This window comes from Hyperoodon ampullatus (genome assembly GCF_949752795.1).
Source record: "Hyperoodon ampullatus genome assembly, chromosome: 4".
NCBI lineage: Eukaryota > Metazoa > Chordata > Mammalia > Artiodactyla > Ziphiidae > Hyperoodon > Hyperoodon ampullatus.
The window spans coordinates 12,781,737-12,804,959 of record NC_136917.1 but is presented as its reverse complement, the minus strand read 5'-3'; the positions used below and the strand labels follow the sequence as shown (position 1 = coordinate 12,804,959).

General features: G+C 44.1%; 1 protein-coding gene across 6 annotated transcripts in view; it reads right to left on the bottom strand.

Moving 5' to 3' along the window:
• TENM2 (teneurin transmembrane protein 2) overlaps positions 1-23,223 on the bottom strand; it is a gene marked incomplete at its 5' end in the record, with an annotated part of 1,007,477 nt that overhangs the window by 36,302 nt on the left and 947,952 nt on the right. For all 6 annotated transcript variants that reach the window (XM_079702682.1, XM_079702683.1, XM_079702684.1 and 3 more), the window contains 2 exons: positions 14,630-14,865; positions 16,403-16,578. In XM_079702682.1, the coding sequence (XP_079558808.1) occupies positions 14,630-14,865; positions 16,403-16,578 (412 nt within the window). The remainder of the gene's footprint in view (positions 1-14,629; positions 14,866-16,402; positions 16,579-23,223) is intronic.

Below are 23,223 nucleotides of genomic sequence, written 5' to 3'. Positions count from 1 at the left end.
CATTTATTTGTGTCTTCTTTGATTTCTTTTATCAGTGTCTTGTATTTTTCAAAGTAGAAATCTTTCACCTCCTTAGTAAATTTGGTCCTAAGTATTTTATTGCTTTTGATGCTATTGCAAATAGCATCATTTTCTTCATTTCTTTTTAAGATAATCCATTGTGAGTGTATAGAAACACTACTGAGTTCTGTATGTTAATTTTGTATCCTACACTCTTGCCAAATTTGTTGATTATATCCAACAGTGTTCTGGCAGAGTATTTAGGATTTTCTATGTATGAAATCATGTCATCTGCAAATAGAGATAATTTTACTTCTTCCTTTCCAATTCTGATACCCTTTATTTATTTTTCTCGCCTGACTGCTCTGGCTAGAACTTTCAATACTATGTTGAATAGGAGTGGTGAGAGTGGGCACCCTTGTCTTGATCCTGATCTTAGGAGAAAAGCTTTCAACCTTTTACTGTTCAGTATGATGTAGCTATGGGCTTGTTATATATGGCCTTTATTGAGGTATGTTCTATCTATACCTAATTTGTTAAGCGTTTTTATCACAGACAGGTGTTGAATTCTGTCAAATGCTTTTTTTCTGCATACATTGACATAATCATATGAGTTTTTTCTTTCATTCTATTAATGTGGTGTATCACACTGACTATTTTGCATATGTTGAAACATCCTTGCATCCTAGGGGTAAATCCCACTAGGTCATGGTGAATGATTCTTTTAATGCACTGCTGAATTTGGTTTGGTAGTATTTTTTTTTTTTTTTTTTTTTTTTTTGGTGGTATGCGGGCCTCTCACTGCTGTGGCCTCTCCCGTTGCGGAGCACAGGCTCCGGACGCCCAGGCTCAGCGGCCATGGCTCACGGGCCCAGCCGCTCCGCGGCACGCGGGATCCTCCCGGACGGGAGCACGAACCCGTGTCCCCTGCATCGGCAGGCGGACCCTCAACCACTGCGCCACCAGGGAAGCCCGGTTTGGTAGTATTTTATTGGGAATTTTTGCATCTATATTCATTAGGGATATTGGTCTGTAGTTTTCTTTTCTGGTTTTGGTATTGGGATAATGCTGGCCTTGTAAAATAAGCTTGGGGGAGTGTTCCCCTCCTCTTAATTTTTTTGAAAGAGTTTGAGAATGATTGGTATTAATTCTTCTTAAAATGTTTGGGAAAATTCACCAGTGAAGCCATCTGATCCTGAGCTTATCTTCATTGGGCAATTTCTGGTTACTGATTGTCTCCTTATTAGTAATTGATCTGTTCAAATTGTCTATTTCTTCCTGAGGCAGTGTTGGTAACTTGTATGTTTCTAAGAAATTTCCATTTCTTCTAGGTTATTCAGTTTGTTGGTGTATAGTTGTTCAGAGGAGCCTCCTATGATCCTTTGTATTTCTGTAGTATAAATTGTAATGTGTCCTTCTTCATTTATAATTTTTTTTAATAAATTTATTTTATTCTATTTTTGGCTGTGTTGGGTCTCCGTCGCTGCGCAAGGGCTTTCTCTAGTTGCAGTGAGCGGGAGCTACTCTTTGGTGCAGTGCGCGGGCTTCTCGTTGCGGTGGCTTCTCTTGTTGTGAAGCATGGACTCTAGGCACGTGGGCTTCATTAGTTGTGGCATGTGGACTCAGTAGTTGTGGCACATGGGCTTAGTTGCTCTGCAACATGTGGGATCTTCCTGAACCAGGGCCCGTATCCCCTGCACTGTCAGGCGGATTCTTAACCACTGCACCACCAGGGCAGCCCTTCATTTATAATTTTGTTGATTGGGTCCCTTCTCTTTTTGCCTTGGTTGGTGTACCTAAGGGTTTGTCAGTTTTGTTGATCTTTTCAAAGAACCAACTGTGAGTTTGTTTTATATCATCTATTGTTTTCTTGTTCTCTTTATTTATTTCTGCTTTTTTATTTCCTTCCTTCTGGTAACCTTGGGCTCAGTTTGTTCTCCTTTTTTCTAGTTCCTTAAGGCATAGAGTTAGGTTGTTTCTTTGGAATCTTTCTTGCCTCTTAGTGCAGGTGTTTGTTGCTGTGAACTTCCCTCTTAGAACTGCTTTTGCTGTATCCCATAAGGTTTGGTATGTTGTATTTCCATTTTCATTTGTCTCAAAATACTTTTAAAATTTCCGCTTTAGTTTGTTTTTGATCCATTGGTTGCTCAGGAGAGTGTTTTAAAATTTCCATGTATTTGTAAATTTTCTAGTTTTCCTCCTGTTACTGATTTCTAGTTTCATCCCACTGTGGTCAGAGGAGAAACTTGCTATGATTTCAATCTTCTTTAATCTGCTAAGCCTTGTTTGGTGGCCCAACATACAGTTTATCTTAGAAATTGTTCCATGGGTGCTTGAAGAATGTGTTTTCTGCTGTTGTCAGACAGCATGTTCTGTATATGTCTGTAAGGTCTATTTTGTCTACAGCATTGGTCAAATCTGCTGTTTCCTTATTGATTCTGTGTCTGAAGGATCTATCCATTGTTGAAAGTGGGATATTAAAGTTCCCAACTATTTTTGTGTTGCCATTTATTTCTCCTTTTAGCTCTGTTTTTGTTTTATATATTTAGATGCTTCAGTGTTGAGTGTATAAATATTTATAATTGTTATATCTTAATGGATTGACCTCTTTATCAGTATATAATGAACTTTTCTGTTTCTTTTTATCATTTTTAGTTTAAAGTCTCTTTTGTTTCCTATAAGTATAGCTACTCTTGCTTTTCTGGGGATTATTATTTGAAATATCTTTTCTATCCTTTCACTCTCAGTCTATACATGTCTTTAAGGCTAAAGTGAGTATCATATAAGGCAGCATATTGTTGGATCTTTTTTTTTTTAAATCAATTCAGCCATTCTGTATTTTAATTAGAGAATTTAATGTTTGCATTTGAAGTAATTATTGATAAGTAAGGACTTACTGTTGTCATTTTATTCATCATTTTCTGGCTTTCTTATAGATGCATTGTTCCCCTTTTCATATCCTGTTGCCCTTTTTTTTTTGGCTGCACTGTGCAGCTTGTGGGATCTTAGTTCCCTGACCAGGGATCGAACCTGGGCTCCCTGAAGTGGAAGTGTGGAGTCCTAACCACTGGACTACCAGGGAATTCCCCTTGCTGTCTTTTTTTGGTGTGTGTTTTGATGTCTTTTGGTACCAGTGTTCTCTGACTTCTTTATCATGTTCTTCCATGTAATTACTACAGGTTTTTCCCTTTGTGGTTACCATGAGGCTTACGTAAAATATCTTAAAATGATAACATTCTATTTTAAGCTGATAACAACTTAGCTTTAATATAACTCTTGAAATTTACACTTTTACTTCTCACATTTTGGGTATTGATGTTACAGTTTACATATTTTTAATACTATGAAACTACTAACAGATTATAGTAGTTATGATTATTTTTTTAAACTTATAACTAGAGTTGTAAGTGAATTCACACTACTCTTACCATATTACATAATCTAATTTTGACTATATGTTTACCATTAAAATGAGTTTTATGCTACTTTCTTCTGTTTTTATGATGCTAATTAGTGACCTTTTACTTCCACTCAAAAACTCCCTTACCATTTTGGTAAGGCAGGTCTAATGGTGGTGAACTCCCTTGCTCTTGTTTGCTCATGAGTCTTTTCCTTCCTTCATTTATAAGGACACCTCTGCTGGGTATAGAATTCTTGGTTTACAGGTTTTTTTGTTTTGATTTTTTTGTGGTACGTGGGCCTCTCACTGTCGTGGCCTCTCCCGTTGCGGAGCACAGGCTCCGGATGTGCAGGCTCAGTGGCCATGGCTCACGGGCCCAGCCTCTCCATGGCATGTGGGATCTTCCCGGACTGGGGCACAAACCCATGTCCCCTGCATCAGCAGGTGGACTCTCAACCGCTGCGCCACCAGGGAAGCCCTCCCTTTCAATATTTTGAATATATCATCCCATTCCCTTGTGGCCTGAAAAGTTTCTGTTGAGAAACCTGCTGTTAGTCTCATGGAGATTCCCTTGTATGTAATGTCTGTCTTTTGTCCTGCTGCTCTCAACTTTCTTTATCTTTGACTTTTGACAATGTTAATTGCAATGTGTCTCAGTATAGTCCTATTTGGGCTCAACCTATTTGGGGTCTTTTGGGCCTCATTGATCTGGATATCCATTTCTCTTTTTTGGTTTGGGAAGATTTCAGCCATTATTGCTTTAAGTATACTTTCTGTTCCTTTCTCTTTCTCTTCTGGAGTTCTCATAATGCAAATATTCTTTTTTTGTGTGGGGGTGGGGGGCTTGTGTCTCATAAGTGCAAAGGCTTTCATCACTGTTTTTCTTTCTTTTTTTTTTTTCTTTTTTGCTCCTCTGACTGGATAATTTCAACTGTCTTGTCTTCCACGTTGCTGACTTTTTTTTCTTCTGTATTGAGTCTGCTTCTGAAGCTCTTAATTGAATTCTTCAGTTTAGTTATTGTATTTTTCAGCTCTAGAATTTTTTTCATGGTTTTTATTTTTGTTCAACTTCTTGTCATGTTCATGAATTGTTTTCCTAATTTCATTTGTCTGTGTTCTTGCATTTCACTAAAGTTCTTTAAGAGGACTATTTTGAATTCTTTGGCTGACAGTTCATAGATATTCATTTAAATAGGCTCAGTTACTGAAGTTCTCTTAGTTTCCTTTGGTGGTATCATATTTCCCTGATTTTTCATGAGCTTTAATTCCTTACATTGGTATCTGTGCATTTGAGTAAGTGATCTCTCTTCTAGACTTTGTAGGTTTGCTTTGGTAGAGAGAATTCTTCGCCAGTTAGCTCAGTTTCAGTTTCTGCAACTGTCTGCTGATAACGACCTTGAGCAGCTGGGGCTTGCTATCAGGGTCTATTTTTGGATGAGGCAACTGCCTGAGCTCTGAGGGCAGGGGTGGGAGGGTGTGCTGCTGACGGAGAACAGTTGGATAGGACTCTTGTCTTGGTTCCCTGCCGAAGTGAGGCTGAGGGATGGGCTCTGCAGTTGCCTGGGTTCTCTGGTCAGGCTTACTAGACCATTGGGCCTGGGTACTGTACTTAGCAGTAGGTATCTGCCCTGCCCTAGTGGGGCAGCAGAATGGAATCCAGGGTCTGCACGGCTTGTTTCAGGACTTGAATTTGGGAAGAGTGTATACTGAGTTCCCTCTCCAGATGGGGGCTACAGGTTTTGCTCTGCAGATGGGAAAAACCTCTCTGTTCAAGTGCCACTGTAAGCAGGGCAGATGGATGGGCTACATAGCTTCCCATGTGCTGTGGTTAGGTTCCTTGGTCGGGTGGACTGAAGCCTATAGTCAGCAATGAGTGGGGCTACAAATTAGTTTCCCTGCTTGGGCGCAGTGGAAGAACTAGCTCCAAGGTTTGTAAGGACATTTGTTTGTGATCTTGATTCAAACCAACCTCTGCCCCAAGTTCCCTGGCCAAATAGGGCCACTGGCTTTGCTTTGCAGGTTATCAACTCTGCCTGCCCACCTCTCTGTTCGAGCCTGCTGTGCTATACAGCCTCTACATGTTCCCACCAGTCCCCCTGGCCAGTCAGGGTGGGGAGACACACTCAGCAGCTGGTAGGCCTAGGATCTGCTCTCATGCCTGGGTGGGGCAGGAGGGTCCATTTCAGGCATCTCCCAAATTTTCTGAACAGGCTTTCTGGTTAGAAGGGGCCGAGAGCTACACTTAGCAGCAATGGGGCTGTGAATGAACTCCCCCTGTCTGGGCATATCAGGGGAACCCTCCATGCCTGGTACTGACTTTGCTCTGGGGCAATCAGCTCTGCCTGCCTGCCTCCTGGCTTGAGCATTACTGGGTTTCCATGCCTTGGAGGGGGAAGTGGGCAGATCAGCCTCCAGAGCTGGTAAAACTCCTCATTTGAGGACCTGGCTTGCACCCTGCCAAGTTCCCTGCTCAGACTGACTTGGTTCTGCAGCTGAGCAAAGCTGCTGGTTGGGATTACTACCTGGGCGCTGCAGGGAGGGACTCGGTCTACCGAGATCTGAGTGCTGGTTGTTGCAAGCCCCTCCCTCTTTCTCCATCAGGATCAGCTCCCCAGTGGTTGAGCCCTGCAGATTCTCCTGCAGTCCCTGTGGGGTAGCCGCTCTCACAAAGCAGCTCACAATGCTGAGGGTCCCAGATGTCACCCACGAGCTCTCTTTTCCCACTAGTGGAGCTGTGTTGGCCTGGGGGAGGGGCAATGCAGTCAGTGTGCAGCTGCTCCTGTTACCCTTCTGATACACGTCTTGATCTCTGTGGTGCAAGGCGTGGGGGTGGGGTGGGGTGGGGTGTGGCTCAGCCTCACCCTGTGTTCTAGGATGCTCTTGGTGGTTTCCTGTCCATATGAATCCTTGTTAGCTGCTGTGCTTGTGAGGGCAAAGTCAGGGATGACCTATGTTCCCATCTTGGTGATGTCGCTGAGTTAACTTTTGAAATACATAATTTCTATAAAAATGCCTGATCTTTCTAATACTTAAATATAATAAATTCACTGGAAGCTGAGTCAAGGAGTTCAGGCCCGCCGTATAATCTAGTCAAATATGTTTAATTGTGAGGGTCCCTTTATTAAAGAGGAGGTGCCTGGGCTATGGGGTTCGAGATCTTGGAGGGTCTGACAGGCATGCTCCTCTCTTCATAGGCACCTGCACCCACCTTCAGAGTGTGCAGGAGCTTTCATTTAGCCACACTGTTCTCTTATTCTGAATTCCATCTAAAAATATTTAAATTAACCTTCAGGCTTCCTGGAGAACATAAAAGTTATTTTGAATTATTTTCACTGCCAGGATCAGCATAATTCCCTTCCCAGCCAGCTCAGTAGGTATTCAGTGATAGAGAAACCGGTTTTTAAATTAATACAATTTTGTGTTTGTAAGGAAGCCATTATTTTTAATTATTGGGCATTTTCCTCAGCCTGGCTTGCCCAGTTAATAAAACTCAGCTCTTTAGCATGGTTTTTATTTTTGCAGAGGGCAGACTTTGGGAAGTAGTTTCCCGATGTGGAATCTCCCTCCAGAATGTTTTGATCTCTCCAGGCACACGCCTGTCACAAGGAGCCTTGTAAAAAAAAACCCTAAGAAAAGGAAACGCTGTCATTAAAATGGCCCTGCTGGGCCTATAACTGGTGACTCTAACTTAGCTTGAGGGGCAACGTTGGGAGCTGGCGAATCGAGAAACTGGAAAGAGGAAGTGAACACTGGCATGGATCCCCTCCTGGAAATGGCACTGTAGCACAGCAGGAGAGACGTCAGTTAGACTTACAGCGGAATCCCTTGCCCATCCCACTTCACGTCTGGGAAACCCAGAAAAGATTAGTGAGGGAGGGCAAGAGATTCTCCATGTCTGGGGAAGCTGAAAAGCAGACCTCCCTGCTTGGAGAGTTTAGTTATTCACCTGCCCAGAGGAAAAGCCTGGCCTAGATGACATCTTCATTTCCTTTCTGGGTCAGTCCTCTGGGATTTAAAAAGCAGCTCCCATACAAGACTCCATGCTATGATGGGATCAGGGATGGAGCAGATGTAACAACTTGCTATAAATTTAATATTAGCTTAAATAATGCATAATTAGAAGGGTAAGCCTCTGCAAACACATTAAATAATGTATTCCCCAAGCAAACATGATTTTTGGATGATGTGCTATTTTGGATGGCAGTGAGGTAGAAAGGTGGAGAGACCTGAATTTGAGTTGCAGTTTTTTTTTTTTTAAATGTCGGTTCATTCATTGGTTTGTTTATTTTACTTTTATTTTTGGTTGTGTTGGGTCTTCGTTTCGGTGCGAGGGCTTTGTCCAGTTGCGGCAAGCGGGCGCCACTCTTCATGGTGGTGCGCGGGCCTCTCACTATCGCGGCCTCTCTTGTTGCAGAGCACAGGCTCCAGATGTGCAGGCTCAGTAGTTGTGGCTCACGGGCCTAGTTGCTCCGCGGCATGTGGGATCTTCCCAGACCAGGGCTCGAACCCGTGTCCCCTGCATCGGCAGGCAGATTCTCAACCACTGCGCCACCAGGGAAGCCCTGAGTTGCAGTCTTAACACTGATCAGTTTTGTCATTACAAAGCAGAACCTTTACTGGTCATGCCTCAGTTTCCTTATCTGTCATGGCCTGTGAGCTCCTAGTGGGTAGAGACTTTATCTTATTTTTCTTAGTGTCTCTATTATTTTGGAACACGCTTGGTGCTCAAACATTTGTGAGTAAGGGGGTTGAATTAGACCAAGTATAAGCACGCTGGCAGCTCTGATGATCTAAGCTCTAATACGAAAAACTGAGATGAGAAAATGTGAGCAGGACATTTGTGACTTCCAAGTATCTGAAAGGCTTCCTTCATTCTAAAGAGCAATTGGAGTCATTCTGGGAGGAACCCCCGAGACCTAGAACTTAATAGACAGAGGTTGGAGGGAGAGGATTTTCATGATGTCAACTTAAAATCACATCCACTCATTCAGCATTGACTGAGCACCTACTCTGTGCTTGTTAATGTGACCAATATTTAAACTAGAGCAGGACAGTTAGGGCCCCTGACCTCATGACCTTACAGGTCAGAGGAGAATAAAGACACATGAACCAACAATGAAAAACATTCGTGTGGTGATGAGTGAACAGAGGAAGGCACTATGGGAACGGAGGAGGGACACGGAGCCAGAACTGGACGGACGAGGCCAGTTGCCCAGAGGAACTGCTGCCTCAGTGGGGCCCAAAGTATGAGACTTCACAGGTGAGGGCAGGAGATGAGTCAGGGAGAATATTCCAGAGGGGGCAGTCAGCAGGTGAAAGCTCGGGTGGTAAGCAAGGGCCCTGCCCAGGCAGAGAACCTCACTTCCGATGCTGTGGGAGTGTTCTAGTGGGGTCAGGTGGTCCATAGGTAGGGATGTGGCAGAGAAGAGGGGTGTCTGATATGGAGCCTCAGCCCAGACGACCTGAACGGACTTGGACTTGTCATCCTGCAACCTGAACTTGTAGAATTCAAGTATGTTGCGTGTCTCCTAGCCTCTCAGAAGCAGGGAAGGCAGTCCAGCCTGCAGATGAATGCTCCTTTGTGTTCAACAGTGGGTACATCTGGGGAGGACGTCTATGCTTCTAAGATCCTTAGCAGCACCAGTCAGGCCCCAATCCCTTGACCTCACCAACCCCCCAGCTAGTCTGCTCCAGCTACACTGGCTCATGTTCTGCCTCAGGGCCTTTGCACATGCTGGTACCTTAGCACAGAAGGCTTTCTTGCCATTCCATTCCTGAAAATTTCCTACTCTTCATTCAGTTCTCACCCCAAATGTCATCTTCCTAGAGTGGCCTTAACCTAAATCAGACACTCCCTGTTATCTCAACCAGTTTTTTTTTTTTCCACAGCACCCATCACCATTTCTTTACACTATTTGTAACTTATTTGATTATTATCTGTTTCCCCTTGTTACAGCATAAAGCTCCATGAGGGTCTTTCCACTTTTCCATCGCACCAATCAAAACAGCAAGCAAGTCATCCGAAAGTAATGTTTGCTTGGGGGATACATTGTTGAATATATTTTGCAGAGGCTTACCCTTCCAATTATATATTATTTAAGCTAATATTACATTTATAGCAAGTTCTGCCTGCACGAGCACTGCTCAGAATTCAGTGTCTTGTCTGTTCACTAACATACACTCAGTGTCTCGTACAGTGCCAGGAACGCAATAGGTGTTTGAAAAAATAAAACGTTGGTTGGTGTAGAATGAATGCACTGTGGCAGGGAGGGCTGATAAAATTCAGGCTTTTGCGATGACTGCATATGTTAACAGACCTACCTGAGTGGGTTCCATGCAGAACTGAGTTCACGTGCGTGCGTTCACAGGCACACGTGCACACCCGCCCCCCCACCTTGTTCCTGCGTCACTGTCATTTGCCACAAAAGTAAAAGTAACACGAGCCAACGTGTAATTGCAATGTCATATTAATCATACAGAAACCAAAACAAAATTACTAACTCCCACTTCCTGGAATACTAATAACACTAATACCAGTATCATGATGGAAGATTATCTGGGAAGCAATTTTCCTTTTGTTCTGCTACCTACACATGTAGCTGTTTCTTGCTTTTGCAATCTCTATGTAAATCATAATCAGGAGGAAATATCCTAGAGGGTGGTTATATGCCTTCCTTATCAGAGAGAATCACGCACTAAACCCATCTTAGGAAAGAGCAGAAGTTTTAAATCGTAACAGGAGGAGGTTTCAGTTCTCTCTTCCAAAAGTCTAGAAAAAAGTCTTGCTGGAGGGGAGGGGCATTAATGCATTAAGAGGTCCTCAGGACCAGAAGTTCGCTTTATGATTAGGCTTTGGAGGGGGGGAGGATGAAGAATATACCTGGGTGTGTATGAGTGTGATTTAACCATCTCTTCCTTCTGTGGGTGTAGCACCCCCTTTCTCTAAGGTTTCCCCATCTAGGAGTTTTTACTGAGATGTCCATCACACGAGACACGTGTCCACGTGTGACCCAGCCAATCACAGACCCCCACCTGCCTGACCAGTGATTGGCCCCGGGGTGTGACTGCCATTTCATCTGTGCCAGGCCATTCAGAGTTCTTCCAAGGGATTTTAGATTTTAATTCTGTAAGAGATTGCTTCCTCTTCCCCCTGGGTCACTAAGCTGAACTGGGATATCAGTCTGGAGTCATCTTTAGCCAAGTCTGCCTGATTCCCAGGGTGAAGAGGTCACCAGTCGAATGTAGGGGTAAATTAGGCTAAGTGTCAAGGGAAATACTGCTAAGAGATGGAAGGGGGCTGAGAGAAGGATGTCAACCTGATGATATCATTTGAGCTGGTGAAGTCGCTAAGGCTAGCTCCTCTCTGGTAGCGGCCCGCGAGGCAAGACAACGCATGCCCTTTTTAATTGAGCTAATTTGAGTGCACTTCCTGTCTCTTGCAGTGGAAAGATCCCTGACAGATATGGAGGCATTTATGCACTAAGCATGTTCCAAGGAGGCGCCTTAGAAGGGGGCATGGTCATCATACCTTCCTTTGTCACCCACTGTCTGAATGCCCATCCCATGGCACTTGTCACCAGGGATACAGCGGTGAGATGGTCCTCGTGCTCATGGAGCTTACAGGTACCCTGATGTAACAGCTTTGTGAGTTTTTTGAAGGCCAGAGGAAACAGGAAAGGGTGGTGGGTGGTGAGGGCCTGAGGGAGGAGGACTCTTTCAAGTGAGATTCCTGGAGAAATCCTTGGGAGGCATCATGAAGACCTTCCCTACTTTGAGTTTGGGCACGGACAACCTCTCGAGATTTTGCCAAAGCAACCAAGCCATAAAGATTTTGGTGGAAGCGGGTGGCCACGGTCCATCCATCCACTATTTTACATTTCACCAGCCTTTATGTAAGAGCTGCTGACGCGTTCCTCACCTGAGAGGTGCCCTTGGCTGGAATGCTGGAGGAAGGGGTACCTAGTTTCACTGGGTACTGTTCTATGGTAATATCTTCACCGAGATTTTCGGTAAACTCCAGGGATGCTCAGAGCCTTGAGCCCTCACGTCACTCAACTGGCCAGGCTGCCGGGAGCTTGCCAGTCCCTGGGGAAGGTCAGGCGATTTGCCTCAATGCATGAGACCTTCAGTTACCACACCAGAGATGCTCTCCAAATCCCTTCTTATCCATGGCGGGTGGGGAGCAACAATTACATGGTGCTGCTTCAGTGGTAGCACCTGCAAGTTCATTCAGTTTCTTCCCTGTTGCAAGTGGCAGCACTGGGGCTGTCAGAATCTCACATCTCTGTCTTGGGGTTCAGTTCCCTGCCTCTTCCCTCCACAGAGCCTGGCAGTCCAGCCCCTGAAGGGGTTCTTGGCTTCTCAGTCTACATGATCACGGAAGGGGCCCCTTAAAAGGTGAGCATGACACAGCAACCCTGCGAGCTGCCAAATCCTGTTAATTGTGTGTGCTCAGTAGCTCTCAGATGTCCCTCTGTCTTCTCTGCTAATGATTTCGTTTCTTGTTTGGATTACCCCTCTCCTCCTATCCTGTCCCCGTCTGATCTATCTTCCTCTGCACCCGAGGAAGCCTGAGAGGTCTTTCTAACGCGACAAATCCCAACACGTCGCTCTGCTAACCAAACCCTGGAACAGCCCTGCCACTGTCCTCAGGATAAATGCCAGCCTAGCAAACTATGCCCTTCCATTCCCTTCCCACCCTAACCCTGACCAACTCTCTGGCCACACTGAGTTAGTTTTCTGCAATGACATTCCTTTTCTTTGGGACCTCTCTGCCTTTTTACAGGCGACACTCTGATCACCCCTTGCTGATATATCTTTGCCTGGCTAATTCCTACTGCTCTGTAGAACTGATTCCAACTCTTCTATGAAGCAACCCTCAGCCCTGATCGGGATGGCAGGGACCCTGCTACATGGTCACCAAATCTCCTTTCATTGTCTCCTTAGGCATGCAGAAAGACACCATTTCCTGAGCTTCCTTGCAGTTAAGTTGAAGTCACCCCACTGTGTTCTCACCAGGGGGGATGGCAGTGATGCCTGCCCTGTCTAGCCCTGCTCATTAAGCCCTGATTTCAGGGCTTATTTGTTCACATTTGTTAACCGATCACACCCCATCCTCCCCTGACTGATACAGTGACATACCCCTTCCCTTGAAATCCTGGCCTCCGGGATAGCTCACGTCACACGACTCACATGTGACACTCCACTTTCCCTCTCTACCTTCTCCCACCTGCTCCCTGGCAATTTCCAGGGGTTGCTTTTATTTCATTCACTAAACAATTTATGAATTGAATTAAAATAAATGAGATGCAAATAAATTCCAGGCTTTCTCCCTCATTTTCAAATTACATTTTCAGTCCACTCAACCTGTTATAATCTCATAGTGATTTTCATTTAAGAGAGCTAAATGGATATGTGATTATTGTTACAGGAACTAACACCAGACAATTAAATGTTGAGGTGTTGATAGATAAAGCTGTGTTTCGATTTGCATAAACATGATGCCAGCAAATCTAACCCTGGCAGAAATTCAGTTATGAGACTTGCGTGCCTAACTTCTGCTAATTACCATGAGTACCATTATTACGATTTTTAATATTCAGAGTTGGGATTATAGCCATTTTATTTTAGGGCTGCATTTATCTTTATTTTGAAAAACTTTTAGTCAAAAATGCATCACTGATTTATCAGAGAAAAGGCACGATTACTATTTCTAATCAACTTCTATGGTGCAGTGTATCAAAAATCAATTATACAGCCCTGAAATCCAGTCATTAAGGATTTAGCTACTAATCTCATTTCATTTTTGTCTTTAGGAAGATACTGCAGCTTGCAACTTTGCAGATACCAGCAGAGGAAGAAAAACATGGGAGACTGCTGATAACCTAACGTGGAGAATTAAACTCCAGCCAGACAAAGGCGAGGGCGGAATCTTAACATGGAGTGGTCTGGCTCTGCAGGGAGGTCACCTGGGCTGGCTGGATTTCAATCCAATAACACGGCAGAAGTTATGACCCAGGTTTTGTTGAGCGTCAGCCTTCTAATCTCATCTCAGGAATTCCAAAGCAAAGCATGTGTTAAACCCTGCCGTATTGCATTATTTACCATCTTCCTGGTGAGTATCTCAATCTGCAATGATTTGATCTGTTAGTTGACTTCTTATCTGCGGCCCCTGTTGTGCCATGTAGCTCCAGCGCATAGCACAGTGCCTGGCTCCTAGTTAGGGGTTCAATAAATAGGTGCTGACTTTGATGAAGACCGAGATCCCGAGGATACTCCCCAGTGCGAGGGAGAGCCTGATGGTAAGAACCAGTCCCTTTTGATGCCACGTAAGTGAACAGAGCAGGAACCAGATTATCTGGATGACTGTTGCTCTAATCAGGAGGCTGTGAGGCCTGATGGTTATGAATCCGGGCAAGTGAGACAGACAGACAGAACTGGGGCTGAGTCCTGGCTTTGCTGTTTGTTTGCTAGCCGCTGTACCCTTGGACCGGTTATTTAGCGTCCCAGAGCCTCTGTTTCCTCATCTGAAAAAGGGAGATAATAACACCTACTCCCACAGGGCTCTTGAAAGTAAGACAATACAAGTAAAGCATTTAATGTAGTGCTCTCATCATAAAAGTCCTCAATACATGTTATATATTGGTTTTTAAAGCTGTAACTTGTGGGTACGTTACCTAGTCTGGGGAAGCTAGAGTTGGTTAAAACTTCCTGCTGCAGTTTGCTTGTTACTTCCTCTTAGGAAGCCTTCCCTGATGCCTGCAGGCTGGATAGTAGCACCTCCTCTGTGATGCCACCAAGCCCTGGATGTTCCTCTCTCTACTCACTTAACCCATCGGATTATCCTGAGGTTTATACATTCTACCGGACTGTCCACTCCTTGAGCGTAAAGAGCACATTATAAAACTGTCAGTACAGTAGCCATGGGCACCAATTCATTTGTTGAGTTGGGCAAACAGTGAAAGTTGACAGAGAAGATAGCGAGTGTGAAAAGAAGACCAGAGGGTTCTCTGCTTATAGCTTAAGGTAAATCCCCAGCTTTTCTAGTCCTAGGAAATGCAGAACGTTTTCTCCGAGGTCTGAGTCCCAGCAGGATGTGGCTCACGTGTCTCTCTCAGGGAAGAGAGAAAGGCACAATGGAAGCTTGGGAACTGGGAGATGGCCTCAGCTCTGGAGGAGAGGGGGTGTCCCCTACCACTTTGTGGGGACAAGTTGGGTGGACTGACTTACCCGGAGCTTCCTGCCAAAGATGGTAACTTTGCCTTTAATCTGTTCCTTTCTTAGGCGCCACTCGATGGAGTTCAGGCCATTCTCCATGGGCAGCGAGATGTTGCAGCGCCCAATGGTGGGGGTGATGGTGCCCGCTAGGACGTGGGGCTCGCTGTGGAAGCTGACGCCCATCCCGTTGGCGTACAGCACCCGCAGGGTACCGTTGTTGCAGAGCTGGTAGCTGTTCCGCACTTGATCTGGAGAAATGTAAGTGGGGGCGGGGAGAGGGAAATAAATTATCCACTCTGTTAGTCACAAGAGAACAGAACCCCTATTGTTGTAGGTTTCCATGGTACTTTGCAGCTGTCAGTGTAAGGCTGCCTTCAATTAGCACACACGCAGTGTTAAGGTGAGTAGCAGAGATGCCACTGATCCACAGAAAGAAAAACATTATTAATATGTGGCACTCCAGAAATAATTATGCTGTGATATTTTTCTTTTACTCACGGAAGACTACACAATTCGTGTCAATCAAATCCCCGATCTTTAACATATATATTTTAGCTTAAATGGAACAAAATAAAGGAAAACTACTTAAAAAAATTTTTTTTTCTCCTTTCGCCTACCATCTAACCTGAGGCTGATGGTCTACCATAGGTCAGCTCCACTGCAAATCAAGTCTAGGATTCTTTGAGAAAACAAAGAGAAAAAGCAACTTTCCTGCCCCTCATGCGTTTGCTGCTGACTCCACCATGATGCCATCTCCACTCCAGAGGAATCTGAAGAGACTCAACTAGCACGAGGGAGACCGAGCCAGTGGGTGCTGATAACGTGTGTGTCTTCCCAAATGGAATCTACACTAGTCAATCATTCAATCAGACTTCTGGCCTTTTCCTTTATCAAAAAGTTCCAGGTAGGAAATGTGAGTCGGAGACTCCTTTTATAGATATGATGCTTCCTGATTATTTGGGCAGAGGAGTCCAGCTGGCCTGGCCTCTAGAGGCGCTGGCTTTTGGGGTAGTGTGCAAGTGTGCACCTATCACGACTGCAGCCCTCGTGCAGAAAGACAAAATCTACATCGTTAATCATCTGGCAGAGCAGAAACAGAGTCATGGAAACAGGCTCTGTCGTGGGATAAATAGTCCAGCAATGACACCATTTATCTACAGAAAGGACACATTTATCCTCGGCCAGTGGGCTAGCCCACTGACATTATATCTTCATTACCTGCACAATTCCTTTTCTTGCCAGCCTGTGCACTTGTCCTGGACTGTATGTCATGTCGAACAGCAAGAGTAACCACGAGGTGGTCAGAAACCTTTGAGGTCTTGGCAAGAGACTGCTAAAGGGCTCTATGACTGTAACAACCCCACTCGTCACACAAACGCTTGGAAGAAAGGGAGAATCAGAATGGGACCAAAAAACAGGTGGGCTCAAGAGACTAAAACCACCTTTGAGAAGGTAACTGTGTGTGTGTTGGGTTGGTAGGGAGTGCTGGTGATGGAGAGGTGGGGGCAGCGTACAGAGGGATGAAAACGGACATTTTCACATAAATATGTAGACATTCCCAACTATCCAGCCACTTGGTTTGGTATAGATGACATTCTCCTGCATCTGACTGATTAAGTCCTTTTCTACAAGATTGACCTCTTGCAGAGTTAGTTTGCTATGGACTAAAACAGCAAGCTGAGGGGTGGGAGGTCTCTGGAAGTCCTCCCAGGCTTGGTAACTCACACCTACCTCTGGCCTTAGCTGAGTCTGGGGGTGAGGGGTGGTGGTAGGTGAGGGGCTTACCTTGTACCACTGTGTAGGAGGCCTCCACAGAAGACAGGTTGGTAATGACAGTGACATCGTCATCACGGTTGGAGTTCTCAATGTCAATGGTGATGGATTTCTCCATTTCCCGGTGTAGGCTGGTCACCACCCCCGTGGGGCGTGTCACATTGGTTAGGCGGCCCTCGTGGTCATAGCTGGAGAACAGACACACTGGTTAGAAGCACAGTTCCTGGGACTGAAGGCTTCCCCAACACTCAGAACCACACAAGGGACAGACTCATGGTGCCAGAGAAAGAGAAACTGGCAGGTGGGGTGGCCAGGTGGTGCAGCACGCTGAGGCTCCTCGTCACAGTCATCAAAGCTCCAGCCTGCCCTGAGAAACAAACGGTGATGCTTTTTTCTACTACCCACTGATACACCTGAAAACATACATTGCACCTTAGGCAGGGGGTACTTAATCATGCTTTCCCAAGTTAGTTAGTGAGAACAGCAACTTTATGCTCAGCTTTATGCTCTTTAATTTGTGTTCCACAAATTAAAGGACTGAATAATGAACAAATAAAATCTGAACAGGCCAATTACTAGTAAGGAGATTGAATCAGGCATCAAAAACCTCCCACCAAAAGTCCAGGCTCACTTGGCTTCACTGGTGAATTCTGCTAAACATTCAAAGAAGAGTTAATACCAATTCTCTTCAAACTCTTCCAAAAAATAAAGGGGAGGGAACACTCCAAAGTCATTTTACAAGGCCAGCATTACCCTGATACCAAAACCAGCTAGGGACACTGCAAGAAAAGAAAATTACAAGCCAGCGTCTCTAAACATAAATGCAAGAATCCTCAACAAACAAAATATTAGGAAACCGAATTCAACAGTACATTAAAAGGCTCATACACCATAATTAAGTGGGATTTATTCTAGGGAATGCAAGGATGGGTCACACTGGCAAAACAATCAATGTGAAATACCACATTAACAAAATGAAGGAACAAACCGTATCATCATCTGAATAGATGCAGAAAAAATTCAACGACGTGAGTATAGAGGGAACATACTTCAACATACTAAAAGCCCACAGCTAACATCACACACAATGGTAAAACGCTGACAGTTTTTCCTCTAAGATCAGGAACAAGACAAAGGATGCCACTGTATTCAACATAGTATTGGAAGTCTTCTTATCCAGAGCAATTAGGCAAGGGAAAAAAAGGCATCCAAATTAGAAAGGCAGAAGTTAAACTGTCATTATTTGTATATGACATCATATTACATAGAGAAAACCCTAAAAACTTCACCCAAAAATCTGTTGGAATAAATAAATTCAGTAAAAGCTGCAGGATACAAAATCAATATATAAAATCTGAACTGCATCAAGAAAAGAATAAAATACCTAGGAATAAAGTTAACAAAGGGGCAAAACGCCTGTACACTGTTATAAGACACTGATGAATGAACTCAAAGAATACACAAATAAATGAAAAGATAGTCCATGCTCATGGATTGGAAGAATTAAACTGTCCATATTACTCAAAGCAATTCCCTATCAAAATTCCAATGGCATTCTTCACAGAAATAGAACAAACAAACACTCCTAAAGTTTGTATGGAACCACAGATATCCTACTAGCCAAAGTAATCAAGAAAGAACAAAGCCAGAGGCATCATGCTCCCTGATTTCATTTGGTGTGGCACTGGAATAAAAAACAGCCACACAGACCAATGGAACAGACTCGAGAGCCCAGAAATAAACCCACACACACATGGTCAATTTACTTATGACAAAGGAGCCTAGAATATACAATGGGGGAAAGAACAGTCTCTTCAAAAAGTGGTGTTGGGAAAACTGGCCAGCCACATGGAAAAGAATGAAACACTATCTTATGCCACTCACAAAATACCACTCACAAAATTAACCCAAAGGGATTAAAAACTTGACTGTAAGACCTGAAACTATAAAACTCCTAGAAGTAAATATAGGCGGTAAGCTCTGTGACATTAGTGTTCGTGATTTTTTTTTTTTTTTTTGCATTTGACACAAAAGCAAAGGCAATAAAAGCACAAACCAACAAGTGGGATTATATCAAACCAAAAAGCTTTTTGCCCAGCAAAGAAATCATCCACAAAATAAGGCGCTACACTGAACGAGAGAAAATATTTGCAAATCACCTATCTGATAAGGGAAGAATATCCAAAATATATAAAGAATTCATACAACTCAATAGCAAAAAACGCAGATAATTTGATTATAAAATAAGCAGAGGATCTGTATAGACACTTTCCCAAAGAAGACACACAGATGGCCAACAGGTACATAAAAAGATGCTCATCGTCACTAATTCCTAGAGAAATGCAAATCAAAACTCCAATGGGGTGCCACCTCACACCGGTCAGAACGGCCATCATTAAAAAGGCTACAAGTAAGAAATGCTGGAGAGGGTGGAGAAAACGGAACCCTCCTACACTGTTGGTGGGGATGTAAATTGATACAGCCGCTATGGAAAACAGTATGGAGGTTCCTCAAAAAACTAAAAATAGAGTTACCATATGATCCAGCAATCCCACTCCTGGGCGTATAGCCAGACAAAACTATACATGCACTCCTATGTTCAAAACAGCACTATTCACAATAGCCAAGACACAGAAGCAACCTTAAGTGTCCATCGACAGGGAAATGGATAAAGAAGATGGGGTACATATATACAGTGGAATACTACTCGGCCATAAAAAAGAATGAAATAGTGCCATTTGCAGCAACATGGATGGAACTAGAGATTATCATACTAAGTAAGCCAGAAAGACCACATGATATCACTTATATGTGGAATCTAAAATATGACATAAATGGACCTATCCATGAAACAGAAACAGACTCGTAGACCTGGAGAACAGACTTGTGGTTGCCAAGGGGAAGGTTCGGTGGGGGAGGGATGGATTGGGAGTTTGGGATTAGCAGATGCAAACTGTTATATATTAGAATGGATAAACAACAAGGTCCTACTGTACAGCACAGGGAACTATATTCAATATCCTGTGATAAACCATAATGAAAAGACTATATATATGTATGTAAAACTGAATCACTTTGCTGTACAGCAGAAATTAACACAATGTTGTAAATCACCTAGACAGCAATAAAAGCAATTTTAAAAGGTACACATTTTCAGTTTTAAAATAAATAAGTCATGGGGATCTAATATACAGCATGGTAACTATAGTTAATAATACTGTATTACCTATCTGAAAGTTGCTAAGAGAGTGGAACCTGGAAGTTCTCATCACAAGTAAGACATTTTTTTGTAACTATATGGTGACAGACGTTATCTAGACTTGCTGTGGTGATCATTTCACAATATATACGAATACTGAATCATTATGTTGTACCCCTGAAACTAATATAATGTTATATGTTAATTTTACCTCAATAAATAAGAAAATTAAACAATTCTACATGTATTGATATAGGGAGCTTAGTGTCCCCCCAAGTCTTGCTGCCAAGCAGGGACAATGTGAGGAGTGTATTCTGGGAGCCCCAGGCAGCGATTTAATTCCAATCCACTGTATTACCTGGACACCTACGATGTATAGATTGCTGCGCTTCATTGTGAGATAAACAGTAGGAACTGGAGAGTCTACTTTTGGGGAAGAGCGGATTGGGGTTGAGTACAGACTCTCAGGGGCCAGAGGGAGAAAATAGATCTTCTTTAACTTTTAAGGGAGATTCTGCTTCCTATACCCATGGAGTGAGTATCTCCAGATTCAGGTCTCTTTGCAAATAAGTCTGCACATCCTGGCAAGGAGTTATGAGTTCCAGTAATGGGACCTCACGGCGACCCAGTGGAACCAGTCCTGCCATGACTCATGTGGGGCTGGAGGCTGCATCTGACTCATTTCTTCAACATCTATTCACTGACTTCCTACTATGTGCCAGGCACCGTTCAAGGCTCTGGGGACACGGCTAGGAACAAAATGGATGAAAATCCTTGCCATCATGATGTGTGCAAGCTAGATGGAGAGAGTCAAAATAAACTGAAGTCTAAACTATAGTGTATGTCACACACTATTGCTACTATGTATAAAAGAGAGAACTAATGAGAACCTACTGTACAGCACAGAGAACTCTACTCAGTGCTCTGTGGTGACCTAAATGGGAAGGAAATCGAAAAAAAGAGGGAATATATGTACACATATAGCTGATTCACTTTGCTGTACAGCAGAAACTAGCACAACATTGTAAAGCAACTATACTCCAATAATAATTAATACAAATATATGGAGTATGTCAGACGGTGACCAGTGGAAAGGATTGAAATCAAGGCGGGAGAAGAGAGAGAGCACGTGTAGTGGTGGTTGTCATTTTAAGTACAGTCCTGTGACTGTCAGGAATACAGGCCACTCTCCCCCAGTCCGAGAACTTAGCAGACACCACAGAACTTCCAGAAGGCATTCCCACGTCTGCTCCATTCCTGCCGAGCTCTCTGTGAGGCACTTCCCAACACAAAGAGGATGTGGGAGAAAGGTAACAGTTAAAGGGACCCGTTCCAGGCTCCTTGCATTGCAGCGCCTGCTTATTCCAGGAAGTAACTCTTGAACCCTACTCCGTGGAAGGGCAACTTCCATCCCTCCCTCCCTCCCTCCCTCTGATCCGATATTCACTCCTTCCCCAGTTGCTTGGTTGGGAGGAGTTGCTCAGGACTGGAATAGCCCTTTACAGTGTCTCTCTTCCTGTCCTTGAGGGTGGCGCGTTTTCTGTTCCTCTGGGCCCCAGGTTTACTAAGGCAGGCTCTGCCCTGGCAGGGGATGGGGGTGGCACAGAAGCACGGGGGCATGGGGAGAGAGCGGGATAAATTCCAAGTGAAGTAGCAAGGAAAGACCAAATGTGAAAACTGCATTCTTCAATTCTGCTTCTCCAAAACGAATCTCCATCTACCTGACTCCTGTATCCACTATGCAATTGGTTCTTTGGAATCTGAGGGGGTGGGATGGAGATAGAGGTGCGATAAATCAACTGCTTCTCTCAATCCCATTAGCATCTACCCTTCGTTGGATTTCTATATGCCAGGTGCTTTGCTAATTTCTAAAAGTAGCAATATATCATCTCAGTGAATTATCACAGTGCCCCTATACGGCTTGCATTATTATCCCCACTTGACAGATGTATGGACACTGAGGCTCAGAGAGGTTAGGTAACGTGTCCAAAGTCAATAAGTAAGTATATGGCATTCATATCCTTGTCTTCCTGACTCCCAAGATCTGGGAGCTTTCTGGTATACTGTGCTGTCTTCTGGGGAAGGCTGTGAAAACCTGTGTTCTCTCAGAGATATACCCACCAGGCTACATCTTCTATCAGGACCCAGTGGCCTACATCTGGGGAAAGTTCAATTCCAAGGTTGGGGCTTCCTGGAACTTTCTGAAACTGACTGACCATCGAATAGGGCCAGGATAATTCAACAGTTATTTTTCCTCACCTTTCTCTCCCGCTCCCAGAGTCAAGGAGGAATTTGTCTTTAGGGGTCGTACCTTCCCCCAACTTTTGGGACAGGTGCGTTCCCTTTTGGAATCCAAAGGAAGGCAGGAGTTCCCAATTCTACTCACAGCCCTGCTTCAGGACACTGGTGTGTAACGCAAAGAAGGCGAGACTTGGAGACCTGGATTGGAGTCCTGCTGCACCGCTGACTCTCTCTGGGGCCTTGGGGGCGGGGTGACGGGGGTGGGGGTGGCTTCACGTCTCTGAGCCTCAATTTCTTTATCCATAAAATGAGGATAATCACACCTGTACTTAGAAGGTCGTTGTGACGGGTGGGCGGATGAAAGGCTTCTCTACCTATAAAGCACTATGCAGAAGGCAGGTGCTCTTACAAGCACTCACTGAAGGACAGATTGTTTTCTAAGAGCCTCAAGGCCTCTGTGTGGTTTTGTTCATCACTCTGTTAACTCCTGTCTCTAAAGTTTTCACTAAGGCTACTGCGGTCCCCACGGGAAGTAGAGTTTGTCTCTGATTTTTAAACAACCAACTTGCTGACCATGTGTAAAACATACCACAAAACAGAAAAAAATTACCATCTTGTTTAGGAGGCCAAGAAAGCCATACGCACTGAACCCCTACAATGGAGAATGTATGATAATTTACCAATTCAACAGTATGAAAAAAAAAGCAGCTCTTCATATCAAGAGAGAAAAAAATTATGCTTCCATGTAACTTTTGAACGAACGTTAGAAAAAACAAACAAACAAACAAAACCCTTAACCTTGTTTTCATTCAGCTAGGGGCCCCTTCTGGAAGATACTCTTCCAGTTAGAGTTCCTGTCTCAGGATGCACCTCAGTCTGGATGAACTTTGTTACTACAGCCTCTTAAGTCAGGCCTACTTCAGACTGGCCTCCTGAGGATGACACCAATTCTCTCTGAAATGCATTGAGTCTTCAGGTGCAACTTCCAGAAGAGAAGATGAGAATCTAGGAGGCGTTTGGGTTAAAGTGTAGCTTTAGCCTAACTTGGTGTGAGAGCTAAAGACAGCACTTAGATGGTGCCTTCAGGGACAGAGTCACTGGCTGATAAAGTGTGATCAAGTCCCAGTGTCTGAAGGATATTAGGGTGCTTCAGAAGTCTGAGAAAGACAGCTTGGCCCAAAGAAGGAAGGAGAGCAAGGGCAAGCAATTCTGCAGTGCAGCCAGTTTCCAGGAGGTGGCAACAGCTTCCTTTACATTCTCCCAAACCCACTGGAATGCAAACAGGAAGTGCACATCCCTGAAAGTAAAACTGATCAACAGTGAGGTCTTCTGTTCTCTCCCGTCCCTCCTTCCTTCTGTGACAACACCTTGCCAACTCACTAAATTCTCAGCT